The 14,685-nt window shown below is 37.5% G+C and overlaps 1 protein-coding gene across 2 annotated transcripts in view; it reads right to left on the reverse strand.

Annotated features, from left to right (window-relative positions):
- Window positions 1-14,685, reverse strand: part of btbd8 (BTB domain containing 8) — a 49,681-nt gene that overhangs the window by 20,254 nt on the left and 14,742 nt on the right. For both annotated transcript variants that reach the window (XM_014025100.1, XM_014025099.1), the window contains exons 4-12: window positions 13,499-13,617; window positions 13,148-13,265; window positions 8,700-8,789; window positions 7,369-7,449; window positions 7,193-7,289; window positions 6,889-6,977; window positions 5,878-5,980; window positions 3,041-3,223; window positions 2,782-2,943 (exon numbers count right to left, since the gene is read on the reverse strand). In XM_014025100.1, the coding sequence (XP_013880554.1) occupies window positions 2,782-2,943; window positions 3,041-3,223; window positions 5,878-5,980; window positions 6,889-6,977; window positions 7,193-7,289; window positions 7,369-7,449; window positions 8,700-8,789; window positions 13,148-13,265; window positions 13,499-13,617 (1,042 nt within the window). The remainder of the gene's footprint in view (window positions 1-2,781; window positions 2,944-3,040; window positions 3,224-5,877; window positions 5,981-6,888; window positions 6,978-7,192; window positions 7,290-7,368; window positions 7,450-8,699; window positions 8,790-13,147; window positions 13,266-13,498; window positions 13,618-14,685) is intronic.

Consider the following 14,685-nt stretch of genomic DNA (forward strand, 5'->3'; position numbering starts at 1 on the left):
AAAGTGAGTTGATTTGTTATATTGAAATGTCTCCTGGGTGAGGAAAAATACATGCACACAGTTTTTTTTAACATTAATAACTTCTGTTGGATCAGCAGATTTAAAAAAATGGGAGTAATCTGAGCAAACTTCCAGGCATCAGGGAAAATAGACTGCACAATACATAAATTAAGCAAATGATGAAACAATGGTAAAAAAGTGTTGGCATGCATTTTCAAGAAATCCATATTTATCTTATATTTGTCAAATGCATGTGAGCCATTTAGAGATTGGAGTTTTTATGTGGGAGGGGGTGTTCGCGATGCACGACTGCTCTTCTGAGATGATTACGATTTAGATTTTTATTTCTGTGACTGTAACGACCCACAGGAGACACGGCATTAACAGCAGTAGTTATTTCATTCCATTCTTTGGCTTTAGCAGCTCCTTTAATTCCACAGCTGACGCTGCTAAAAAGGACAGATTTTCTTTTCTCAATCTCGGAGAGCAGGACTTCAATCTTTGAACTCGTAAAGTTCTTCTTTTTACTTTTCGCTGTCATTTTCATGAAAGGACACTTCCTGATATCTGAGGCAGGAAACATAGCCTTATATGGTGTTTTTGGGGTGGTAATTATGCTAATCTCCTCTCCACGTGCACGAGCAGCTGGATATGAACAGGTGGCATTCATCATGTTTACGCAGCTCATTTACACACTTTTCCTGAACATAGAAGAGTTTGATGAATCTGACGTGGCATGTTCGTACGAACCCTTCGTACGAACAAAAGTAAGAGAAATGCAGGATAAGAATACGAACATGTTCTTGCATGAGGCCCAAAGTACCCAGTTAGGACTCCAACCAGTGTGCTTAGGGTTTTCCTTGTCAGGGCAATGAGAGTTTCCCCAAACCTAAGATTTGGGCCGTTTATCAGTTCCCATGCATGTTTACAGTCCGTCAGCTCCCTCCAGAGGATTGAGTGTTGACGTCTGATCCAGGCCTGTAGGTCGGTCCTACAGACTGTTGTTGAGATGCCTACAACAGGCTCTGGTCCTTTAAAGTGAGCCTGAAACTGAGGAGACCTGTGCTTAATTCCATTATATGTACATGCTTTTATTAGTTTTGCTTTGAAATGCAATTCATATGATTCTCTTTTCTTTTTGTAGTTGAATGTGTAACTATGTAACTTAATTCTACTTACTACTGCCTATCTTGGCCAGGACTCAGTTGAAAAAGAGATTTTTAACCCAATGATTTTTTCCCCTGGTAAGATAAAAGTTTAATAATAATAATAATAATAATAATAATAATAATAATAATAATAATAATAATAATAATAATAATAATAATAATAGTGCTGTACCAAACTATCATTTTCTAATCGATTAATCTAACTATTATTTTTTCGATTAATCGATTATTCTAACAACAAATCTATAAGTTATTCTGATGTGAGTGCACTGGAAATTTAAAATGTTTTCATCAAATTAACAAGAACAGTTCTTTAATATTGTAATATTTTTTGTAATTGTAATATTATTGTAATTGTAATATTTTCATGAAAAACTCACCACTCTTATGTCAATACGGTCGCAATGATGCTTTTTGGTACCGTAATGGAATTGCATGAATATTCACGTGGTGGTTATGTAATACAGCGAATCGATAATAACAAAATCTGTGTAGACAAATTTACATAATCGACGTCATCGATTATTTCAACTAATCGGTGCAGCCCTACTTGTGATGTCCATGGCCTACCCCAGTTACCACTACTTTACATGTGTGTCAAGGACAGAAAGGCAGATGTGGCAGTGGAAGGTGTCAAAGCAGTTTGGAGAGAAAAACAAAGTAAAGAACAAAAAAAAGAAAACGATTAATCGATTATTAAATTAGTCATCGATTATTTAAATAATTGATCAGTTGTCGATTAGTCGATTAATTGGTGCAGCCCTAAATAATAATAATAATCACGCAAGTTTTAGATGCGTCCCTCATATGACACACCTGATTTAAATAAATGCATGATTAACAGGCTTCCGCAGAACCTGAAGACCTGCTGAAGAGCAGGAGAATTCGAGGAACAGTATTGGCTGCCAATGATGGAGACACTGATGTTTCAAATAATTAACAAACTTCTTAAAAGTGATTAATTTGCTGCACATTTTGGTGTAACAGTGATAGTAGAATACTTGATGTGACTTAGAGATTGTTTTATTTAACAAAGATAATTAAGTCTACAAATCCAACTTTAATTTTTAAGCTGTGCTGTCAAATGTTGTAAATATTGGAATAGTCTACCACCATTAAAAATGTTATTTCACTTTCTACCATTAAAGTCAATCTTAGTTTTAAGATCGAATGTGTTTTATATTAATTTGTGTGCATTTTCTATTTGCTTTATTGTAATTGTATTTACATAAAACTATTGAATGTACATTGGTAGGTTTTTGTGAATTTTGTTTAATATTTTTGTTTTTTAAGTGTTTTTCAATCAATCTGTTGGGAAAATAAATGAAAAACTGCAATCACAGCTAAATGTGGCGTATTTTCAAGGTGATCCCATGTTCATTAATGTGCATTGTTTCTTTCAAATAAACAGTAAGCAAGTGGAAAACAACAGTCTTCGCGGCAGTACATGTACCACCAAATTTACCATAAAACCAGACTCCAAGAAAAAAAACAAACTCATCTCAGACCATAGAGTTGCCTGAAGAAAGATTTTAGGAAAGCAGTGATTTGTTAACAAGACTGCATGAAAAATAAATAATGATAGAACAAAGAATCTGCTTTTGTTCACCACCTCTTGCCTTTGCTGCTCCGGATGAAAATCCTCCTCCAAATCATCTCCACACAGAGAGTGGACGGCTGTGAAGAGGTCACAGCAATTATCCACAGTCACCCCCTCGCTGACGGCAGAGCACAGCTTCTTCAACACCGCTGGCTCTCTAGTAAACTCCTCCCTCTGTAGGTCAGCCACGAGAGAAACTAAACATCAGCGCATACCGTGAGCTGAATATCCATTAAAACCATTGAAGCGGCGTGGCTTCGCTTCACTTTACCCTGCGAAGGTTGTGGAAGGCCTGGGTGTGGAGAACTCTGGGGAGCTGCTGGACGATGAGGCGCAGGCTCTCTTCTTGCAGCTCCGTGGCCAGGCTCCTCACCTGCTGGGCCCACTTGACTTCTGGGAGGCTGCCGATCAGCTGCTCGGTGTCACAGAGCACACTCACTGCGTTCTGCACAGTCTGAGTGAAAACATCTATCAGCTAAAGAAAAACTGACTACGTAAAAAAATATAAAATAAAATAAAATAAAACAACAGGAGAGTTTGCATTTGCTGACAACATGCAGTGTGAATGCTTAACGCTGAAATATTTTTGCTAAATAGCTAAAAAAGCTGAAACTAACCTAAAAATATGTAAAGAAGTAGCTGAAACAGCTAAAATTAACACAAAGAAACAGAAAGAGCACATGCTTGCTGAATTAAGCAGTAAAAATAAGAAATTATCACAAAAACGTGAATTTAGATGAAATAAGCTCAAATTAGCTAAAAAGTAGCTAAACACAAACTAGCTGAAATTAGCAGAAAGCAGCTGAAATATAATAAAAGCATATAAAATTTAAGATTAGCAGAAGAATATCAGATAAGAATGAGAGCTAAAAAAAAAGGGGAAAAAAAGCTAAAATTGGCAAAAATAGATGCCGAAGGAGACTGAAATAAGTCAAAAGAGTTAAAAAAGCAGAACTTCCTTAAAAGGTTAAAAGTGCAGTAAAAAAATTAAGAGCATTTTAAAGGGCTTTAAAGGTGTTGAAAACCTCTCAGTTTCACTGAGGAAAACATAGCAGAAAAAGTAAAATTTCTCAAAAAATATAAGTTGTTAAAAAGATCAAAAGTCATAGCTGGAATGTCCTGAAGGAACTCAACATTTAAACATACAAACTGTTGAAATAGCACAAACACTACAGAATGAGATACGAGCTGAAAAACGTGCAGAAGAAAAAAAATTGACACACAAGAGAAGACCAAATAAGCCTCATCCTACAAAACAAATCAGCTGCTGCCAAACATCTAATGATCAGTGGAGGGAATCCTAGAAGCTGGCCAGCTCTCAGGCTTGGTATTTTCCCAACAAAAGATTTGATTAGAGTCATCACCTTCACAGAACAGAAGGAAGCTCAAGACTCTACTCAGAATGAAAAGACCCCAGCTGCTCCCTGGCTGCTTAAATAGCTGCTCACTGCTCCACTTGGGTGTTTCTCACGTGAGGGGTCAAACAGAGCAGAGCACAGATATCATCATTTGGAAACACACTGAAGAAATTTATTGGTTTGTTTACTACTGACTTTTAAAAAGCACTACACACGTTATAGTGTTTTCTTAGATGAAACATGATAAAGTTTTATAAACCAATGTGTGATTATTTTTGTGATTAAACTGGTGATTTTATGTACAGATTGGTCTGAGTGGCTGTCGCAGATGGCTACTCAGAGTAGAGGGTACATGTTAGATTGATACATGCCTGATTCACTTCCAACACTTAACTGATCCTTTGTTTTTACATTAGGGCAGAAAATCTGTACAAGGTCCTGGCTCCAGCGGTAAGGTGGCCCTTTTAGATGATGCAATGACAATAGGCGGAGTCAGGTCCTGAAGATGTTATAATGAAGTGACTTCCTGGTTTGGCCTGCTGAAGGTAGAGACAAGCTCCAGACCTAATAAACCTGCTTTTCAGTCCAGCGCTGGTGGTTGTATAACTCTTTCCACATTCAAACATTCAACTATTGGAGCATTGTCTATCTGGTTACAAACACGTATTAAGGTCAACGAACACGCCTGAATTATCTATATTTCAATACATTGATGACAAAAAAACTACATTTACATTTTTATTTAAGTTAGAGGTTTAAAGATCATCTTTTTGTGAAAAATGATGCGTTGCAATACTTTGAGATCTTATGAGACGGTAACATTCAGAAGATTTATTGTGAATTTCTCTCAGCTAAGACCAAACCAAATGCTGACTCAGTATCTGTTTGTCTGCTTTGAAGCCATTTCTGTGTTGGCTAATGTCAATTAGCTACTCAACAAAAGTGAAAGAAGTGACATTATAGAGGAACTTTTTAAGAAAAGGAATTCTGGTCTTTGTTTATCAAAACAATATTATGTAAACTCTGACTCTTCTTCATCTCTCCCTGATAGTGACTCAAAATAATCTAAAGAAACATCAGATTCTTAACTACGGTCTGTGTTATTAGCTGTTGTAGCAGAGCTTTATTTACAGGCCATCATTTCCCTTTGACATCACTTCCTGTTACTTCACATGCAAATATCTCTACAACTGTTCAGCTCAGCGTGGTGCAAATTCTTTTTGCAATTCCTGACTGATTTTATGTTTAAAAAAATGCATTTATATTTATTACAATATTTTATGGCACAAGCACTTTAAGCTACAGCCAAATCTAATTTTGGCTCAGCACCTGTTAAATTAGCTGAATTATAGACACTTTTGTGCCTGTTAACGTCACTTTGCTCTGGCAGCCACCCTGAACAAAGCCGACTCCAAAAACTAATCAGTTGTAGATGATTACGGTCTCAGAGTTTCATTAAAATTCACCCAGTAGTTCTTCAAATATTTTACTAACGCTACAGACCATAGCACACAAAGACTAAGACATTATTGCTTTTTCTCCTTTGGCAGCAGGCGATAATTGCAAACCTACATCACTCCTTATTTGTGTGCATCCCCGGTCCCAAATTACACAGTCGATGATTACAGAAAATTAAATAAAGCTCATCTGTTATTAGATCATGTTAATATTTCCTTCCTGGGGAAACAAGCTGGTGTTCTGGTTTGTGAATGCCATCCAAATATGACGGTGCTGGGAGGAATCGACTCACCATTGAGTTGGTCACAGCAGTTAAACAGGCTCTGTGGAGCTCAGGGGACAGGAGGGAGAAGTTTCTCTCATTCCAGGCTTTCACGAAATGCTCTGCAACCCACCTGTACAAACACAGTGTAACCCAACAATGTTTTCTCTGCTTGTCTTCTGAATTAGAGCTGCCACGATTAGTCGACTAGTCGCGATTATGTCAACTATTAAAATCGTCAACGACTAATTTAATAGTTGATGCGTCGTTTTTTTTCTAACTTTGTATTTTATTTTAATCGATGATTAGTCGACTATAAAAATAATGGTTTGTGGCAGCCCTAATTACTACTGTGCATGTGTGTCAAGGACATAAAGGCAGATGTGGCAGTGGAAGGTGCCACAGCAGTTTGGAGAGAAAAATAAAGTTAGGGAAAAAAAGACGCATCAACTATTAAATTATCAACGTTTTTAATAGTCGACAATAATTGTTACTAGTCGACTAATCATGGCAGCCCTATTCTGAATGTTTACACCGTGCATTGACTTTCTGTATCCTAACCAGGACCATTACCCAAAAATAGTGTTTCACGGTATTAGGAACGGGCTTTGGTCCCAAAAGGACTATTGGTCCTGACAGGGTAACAAAAACAAGGACACACATATACAAGTGTAGCCCTGTGCATCCCTCTGAACCTAAATACACATAATTTACTCATTTACTACAGATGGAAACTCATCATGTCTTGCTTTCTTCTCAGCCACAATAGAAGCTAAAGTTAGAACAAATAAATATATCCAGTGTTTGAGTTTACACAAGTTAAAAAAAATGAGAAAAGAAAAGAAAAGAAAAAGCACACGATGGGTCTGAAAACATTAATTTTTCTAGGATCAGTAATGAAAAGACCAGTTTTCAAAGTCTTTCCATATAAAACATCACACATCATCAAGTCTGGATAAAGCAGGCCCATCATCTGTCACATGGCAGCTACTGAGGATAATAAAAAATAAATAACTCAGGTTGAGCTGACAGCAGACTCACCTTTTACACAGTGAGTGGAGGTTCTGGAGGCCTAAGACGTGTGTGAGCGACAGGCATTCAATAACTGTTCTCTGAACTCCATCAGCTGACTGCAAACACATAAGGGGAAAATAAACAGATACCAAAGACATGGTGAAGGGACACCAGGACAGGCTGTCATAAGATGATACAAAAAGGAGACAATATAGAGAAAAGCCCAATTTTTTTCTCTAAAACATAATAAATCTAAATGATTCTTTAAGTTTAGTTATACTGATTCTAACATTGAACATATGGGGGGAAAAAAGTCTGATGCAAAGTCAACCTTGGGGAAGAAGCGGCAATAGTCTCGTGTTAGAACCATCTCCACAACATCTTTCAGTCCTTCCAAACCCAACATATCTGCAGCCAACACCACCTGGCTGCAGGAAAGGACACGTTACAACCAGTTCAGCTCCTTCTCTCTTCTTGTCTTGAGGAACCTCAGCTCGTGTACTGTACCTGGCGTTGGCTCCGCTGGGCAAATCCACGATGGCTCCGTACATAAACTGGAGCAAGGTTTCCATTTCATCTGGACCTAAGCTGAAAAAGTAAATAAAACAAAACGTTTACAAGATGTGAACCTTGTATTAACAGCAAGGGAAATAAAATGACATTTCCTGTATAAATGTATCGTGTGAGGCAGAGTGCTGAATGACGGCTGGGCTTTCATTTTAAGAAGTTGAAACTGAGTTGTTAAAGCTGAAACAATTAGAACACAAAGCTAAAATCAGCAGAGCAGTAAAAAGCTAAAACTAGCCACACAGTAGCTAAAAGCTAAAATGTTATATTAGCAAAACAGTAACTGAAAGCTAAAATGAGCTAAACAGGAGCAACAATCTAGACTTAGAAGAACAGCTGCTAAAAAGGTAAAACCAGCAAAACAGCAATTGCCAGCAAAAATCAGCAAAACTGTAGCTAAAAGCTAAAATCATCAATACATAGCTAAAATGTAAACTTATTGAAGAAATCTCCATGTATTTCAGTGGAGTTAAATTTTGGTAAATAAAGCTGAATATTTTCAAAACCGTAAAAGTTACATAAATCAAACGTCGTAGCACAATATTCCAGATGAAGCTAAATGTTTTGACATATGAATGGTTAAAAGAGCACAAAGTGTGCAGAAGAACAGGAAAACAATAACGTAGAGGCTGATTCTCACAATAAAACTTTGTATTTCCACTCATTTATTTTCTTACTCCAAACATTAACTGTATTGCTCTGGTCTAGTTTTTTTTCCTTAGGCCTTCAAACCTATCTGAGTGTCCTGTAAACAAAGCTCAGACATTATCCAGCTCTTAGTGACTGCAGCCTAAGGTCAATGAAAGGATTTCCCTGCATATCAACAAAGCTACTCTCTGTTCTTATAGCCGTGTCGTCCTCTGTTACCCTCAGATCAGAGATGCTGCAGAGAGTGACACTTTTCTCCCTGGAGGAAAAATAAATAACTGCCTTTGCTGCGCTGAAAGAAAGAAACTGTGGGTGGTGGTGATGGGATGAAAGGCAATGGGTGCTCTTCAGCAGGCACCAATTAAAAGACTGTTCAAGTGGGAAACACTAGAAACTCTTAGAGATTCCACCAGCAGAAGGTGGCTGTGTTTAAATATGTTGGGGATATAAAACAAAACAGAATACTACGAGTGAAACATGACTGAAGCAGGTCTGTGGAAAGATATCAAATATTAATACAGTATATGTTGTACATCAGCTTTATTGTTCTGAATTGATTAGTGGATCTGTTAGACCAGCAGGAGGAGGAAGAGGAGGAGTGTTCCTGATCGTGCCTGTCTTACCCTTGCAGAGTGATGCACTGTCTGGAGCTCTCCATCCAACTTCCACTGAGCATGGCACGGAAGTACTGAGACCGCGCACACAGGATTGCCCTAGAAACCCAAAAAAGTAGAGTTTCATGAAAAAAAAAATACACTCACTGTTAAATATTTCATGGCATCTGCTTAAATTGTCTGCACTAAAGGGGTCTAGAAGTAGCAAGCATGAGAACAAAAAGGTCCATGTACTTTTTTTCCAATTTTCTTTAACCTCTCAAACCTGATGACATGATCACCTAAAGCATCACCAGCACACGTGTGTTTAGAATGTTACATATATACATATTTTATTATTGTTTGCAACAGAGGGCAAAACAGTGGTGTTTTCCTTTCCATGTTTCCTGTGTTCCTTTCATGACATGATAGCAAAAAATGCAATAAACCACTGGACAGAAAAAAAAAACCTGTCAGAAATAATCATTACATGTGCATCTACGACCCAATCCAAGATGGCCGCCACAGCTAACCAACAATTGAAAACACAAAAATAACTACAACTCAGCCAGTTTTACAGATGAGCTCAAATTAGCTGTGGTAGTAGCTGAGACTCATTCACAACACATACTGTGAGCACCACATTGTGCAATATCTAAGCTTATACTTGGGTATTAACTGTAACTATTTAACAATATATTACCATATATTATGACACATTTTTTTCTTCAAACAGATTCTAATTTTAAAAACTCAGCTCCAACCAATGTTTGAGCTTTAATTTAACATTACACTTCTCAGGAGTGGAGGAGCTAAAGGCTGGCTGACTGCTGCCAACTAGGGATCAGAGGCTAAAATACAACACAATGAAAAGTCATAAATGGGGGGTGGGGGATGGGGTGGGGCGGGACGCAAAATGATATATTTGTTATGTCATTCCCTTATCAAAAACATACCCAGAGTGTTGCTTTGGCTCACATATGTTTGAGAAATCCTTGAATCTCCTGTGGTGGCCATGAGGAGCTGCCGAAACACTTGATGGTACAAAGCTCCGCCTATTTGTACAAAGTTCCTCCCCACAGCTCAGGCTGCAGCTGAGCTCCCGACCCACAGAGCACCCCTCCCCCAAAGCATTGTTGAAAAGACAGGCTGAAGTGGGAGTGTCTGAAATGGTAGGAGGTTCTTGAGACAGAGGCCAATTTCAAGGTGTTCAGATGATGCAAAGTCATATTTATTTTTGATATATACAGCATTTTCATAGCAGCTGATGGTAACAGTTACTTCATTGCGGTAAAGAATTGAACTATGTGCCTGGAAAATACATAACACCCTCCCACACGTACACACACCCTTTAAAAAAATTATACTTTTTAGAATCAATACAGTATCAGGAAATGAAATATTGAAATATAACAGTGTATTGATATTTTCTTACAACACTAGTATTAACTGTTGGCATTAAGATGAAATATTAGGGCCACACAACAATTTTTTATTATTATTACGAGATTAAAGTCGTAATTTTATGAAAATAGTCATTATATATTACGAGATTAAAGTCGTAAATTTACGAGATTAAAGTCATAATTTTACGAGAATAAATTCATAATATTACGAGAATAAAGTCGTAAAATTATGAGAATAAAGTCGTAAAATTACGAGAATAAAGTCGAAATATTACGAGAAAAGTCATAATCATGACGTGTCTATTTCCCGTTCCTCATTTCCTCATTTTCCTCACACCTGCTGTGTACAGCCATGTGTCTGTGATTATAAAGTGGTCTGTGATGACTCGTCACTGTTAGATTAATATGCCTTCATCCAACGTGATGACTAAATCTGTCAATGCATCCATTAATTACGATACAGCTTCAGTTTATAGTCATTTGCACAATTTTCAAGTCCTGCTACTGATAATTTGATGCTAATGTGCTAAAAGATTAACTATTTATTTTAAGCAATACTAAAGAACAACTTGACAAGTTGCTCAACATTCCTCATTTTAAGGCAGTGATAATTACATACTTTTTCGTGTACAGGCTACAATATTGTGACGTTTTTCTTGTAATATTACAACTTTAAACTCGTAATATTACGACTTTAATCTCGTAATATTATGACTTTAATTTCATAATATTATGACTTTATTTTATACGACTATAATGTTGTAATATTATGACTTCGTTCTCTTAATTAAAAGAAATAAAAAAATCTTGTGTGGCCGTAATACTCCATCGTATGAAATCACCAGTGCTTGTTAGCAAAATATCTGAAAGTTAATTTTACAAATAATGAATTCTAATGAGGTGTGGCAGTTAATGAGAGTCATCCTCATCACATACACCGAGTGCCAACAAACCTCGCAAGATGTCACATGAAGTTGCCCAAACTGTTGTTTTGTCATGGTAAAACTTTAATTCATTTATTTATTTTTGCCTTTTTAGAGAAATAAAAACAGTGTGCGCATTTTTATCTGCTCTTCTATGTCGAGGTTTACTTACATATATGTGCCACTACTGTCAACTATTCATCTCCATTTTAGTTCTAACATCACAGGCCAGGCAACAAACACAAGAACATATGCAGAATTCATTCAATGCTAAAGATTAAACAACATCAAATTTGATAGTTTTAAATAAAATATTTATAACATTTTACAAGAATAATGTAAATAATACAGAGGAGCTTGAACCTCAAATTTACCACTTGTTTTATCACCATTTTTATATATAAACCTATTAACACAAAGAGAGATTTCAGTGAGGGGCAAATGGAGACCTTGCTCAGCTCCTGATTTAAAGCACTGTAGCTCCCACTCTGCTGCCATGGAGATCACAGCTGCATTTCAACCAGCTTCTTCTGTCTGAGTAGCTCTGCTGCCCTGTGCAGAAGCTGAGACAAACCTGTACCATGGTTACCAGCTGTTATCTAAACCACCCAATGACCACCCACCTCTGGTCCACATCCATACAAGTCAGCGACATGCTGTATGTTCAGCTTTCATCAAGTTATAAACCCAAAATATCACATCCTTAGTCTCATCTACTTCCTTTTATTTGGTAAGATCCAATCATTTTTAAATTTCATAACTCTCATAAAAATAAAACCTCAAGATTTTACCTTTATAGTAGAGGTGTAATGGTATTTTGAGAACCACTTGAAAAGCAGGGGAGAATATATTCTAAGGTCTTGTCTACATGGAAACACAGTTTTTCTGAAACAATCTTTTTATTTGACCTTTTGACAAATATACTTCTAAACACCGACCTGTTAATAGAAATGTTTTCATTCACACAAAACTGACCTAAAATGCTGCAGTAACTATGCCGGACCTGTAGGTGGCACTAGGGATGTCCCGATCCAGATTTTTTGGATCCTGATACAATCCTATAATCATTAGTCTTTCAGATACCGTTCCGATAGGTTTATTTCTTTATTTCTTTCTAAGTGACATGGTTGGTAGTATTAAAGCGAGCCCTGCTGTTCCCACCACGAGAAACACCCAGTTTGAAGATTTTGCAAGATGCAGTTTCATCATCATTGTTTTCCATTGAAAAGTGTTCTCACACTGTGGACATAGGTGCATACTTGTGTGCGTCTTGACTTCTTAACAGCAGTTGTAAAGCATGATGATGATGAAAACTGTCACAAAAACTGGATCGGCCCGATCACGACTAAATCTGATTCTACCCGATTTTCAAAAAATGGCCATATCTGCCACCGATACTGAGTATCTGATCAGGACATTCCTAGGTGACACTGTAGAACTGTGGACGCAAGGCTGAATTCAAAGAAATAGAGCTGCACGATATATTGTTTGAGCATTGTCATCACAAAGTACGTGTGCAATGGTCACAGTGCAGGTCCTGTGATGTAGGAGGCAAATTAAATCAACGTGTTATTCAGGGACTAAACCACTAAACTATAAACCATTGCACTAAATGGTCTTTTATTTTGACGGGCTGTTTCCATAGGTTTAAAGTGACTGGCTTCCTGTCAAAATAGCTTAAACTTTCATTTTGTTGTGAAACTTCTAGGACAATAAAAGCAACATTTTTCAGAGAAGTGTTGTCAGTGAATTCTTAAATTGTGGAGGAAGATGAGGATCGTGATGAAAACAAGGAAGATGAACAAGTTCACAGAGAACTGAAGGAAAAGAGGTAAAACACAGAGACAGAAACTAAGAGAGAAACAGGCAACACATTTGGTGGTAAAAAGCGATTTAAGTGTTATTCAAGTCATCTGATGAAGTCTTGATTTTTTCATATCACAATATTTATCGCAGGGTTAGAAAATTATATATAATGTTTTTTTATTCTAATACCATGAAACCCTACTCACAAAAAACATTTCCGTGTGGACATGCCCCTGACTTAAGGTTAATGAGGAAAAAAAAAAACTTATGAAGCTCCCTCTCCACAAATTCTGCTGTTTTTCCTCTAAACAGAAGAAAGCCAGGACAACACAAGCAGCTCTACCTGTGGCAGGAGAAGACCTGCTCTGCCACTTGGATGGTGATGTCGCACTGTTCTCCTCTTTGGTACAGATCCAGCAAATCAGCACCAAGGCCAGAGGCCGTCTCAGAACCAGCAACACCTGGACAGATAGATGAGATGATCTATGAACAGAACAGTGGTAAAGGTTTTATTCTTCAACAACAACAACATAGGAAACACATCTGCTGGCACTAGCAGGAACAACAAGCATTTAAATGTGATTAGCTGCTAAGGAGATTATGACTAAGATAACATAATGTGAGGAAAGTGGATAAAGGAGAGCAGCTTCTTGGTCGCATAACCCTGAATAAAGCTTCCAGCTGATCTGTTTACCTGAGTCAGTGAACCTGTGGAGATCTGTGAGGTTTGGAGCGGTGGGGTCTGACAGGGTGGTCTGTGAATTTGAGTGTCTGTCAGCTGTCCGCATCCTCTCCTCTGATGTGTACACTCGCCTGCAGAGGGAGACTTTAAAGTTAATCAAAATATGGCTTTTCATGCCATTTTCAGTCTCTTTTGATGCAACTTGTGCTAGAGTTTTTTTTTATGTTTCTGGCCAATGAAAGCCTTCCTGTACTTCTGGTTTAGATGACATCAATGGGAGTTCCAGCCATTTAAAAACCAAACATTATACAAGGGTTTTCCTGATAAAAACTGTGAATGTCAAACTAAAATGAAAGGATTAAAATGAACTCATTTTAATTTTGTAATTTATTCACAAATCTTAATTATGGCAAAAATCTATATTTTCATGATTTTTGCTTTGCAGCCTGTGAACATTCTGACTCATTTTGCCAGCATACAGATATGGACTTAAAATGTGGTGTGTTTGTAGCTGTGCATCATCACTAAAACATACTCCCAGGACTAACGGATGCAGCAAAAATGTGTTTTCAATACTTTGCCATTAACGGCTGGCAAAAGGTGGGTTTTAAGGAGTGTGATGAAATAACTTGGTGGGCCAATTTTGGCCCTCAGCCCTCACTTTGGGCACCTCTAACATGAATCAAGATGGCGGCCATAAGTCATTTATCTTAGCAAACATAATATAGTACTATTTATTTATATATTTTTTATTTTTAAGATTTGGAGTGGTAGAAGCTGGGAGCCATCCTCAACATAATCTGAGCGCTAACATTAGACAACGTCTCACATTCGTAGATGAGACGGGTCAAAAAGTCTTTTACAGCAGTGGTTTCTGATAGAACAAAGTTGAGGTGGTGTTTATTTTCGTCATTCAAAATACTTGGCAGTGAGAGCTTGGGTCAACTTCCTTATCTTGAGAGTTTAATCATTGTTTAATTTTGGCCTTGTATAATGTCACATGTTTCCATCTGAGCAGATTTGCTGAGTTGCAGTAATCGGGAGGAGGATGAACTCTGAACTGATTCACCCGCATCCGCATCCATCTGTGGACAGTAGAAGCTGTCCCTGACAGCTTCTACTGTCTGTATCAAATAATGTTGTCATGAGATCTGCATTTCCCCTTTTCCCTTAGGCGGTCTCATGGCCAATGTAATCAG

Source organism: Austrofundulus limnaeus, unplaced genomic scaffold, assembly GCF_001266775.1.
Source record: "Austrofundulus limnaeus strain Quisiro unplaced genomic scaffold, Austrofundulus_limnaeus-1.0 Scaffold456, whole genome shotgun sequence".
Lineage (NCBI taxonomy): Eukaryota > Metazoa > Chordata > Actinopteri > Cyprinodontiformes > Rivulidae > Austrofundulus > Austrofundulus limnaeus.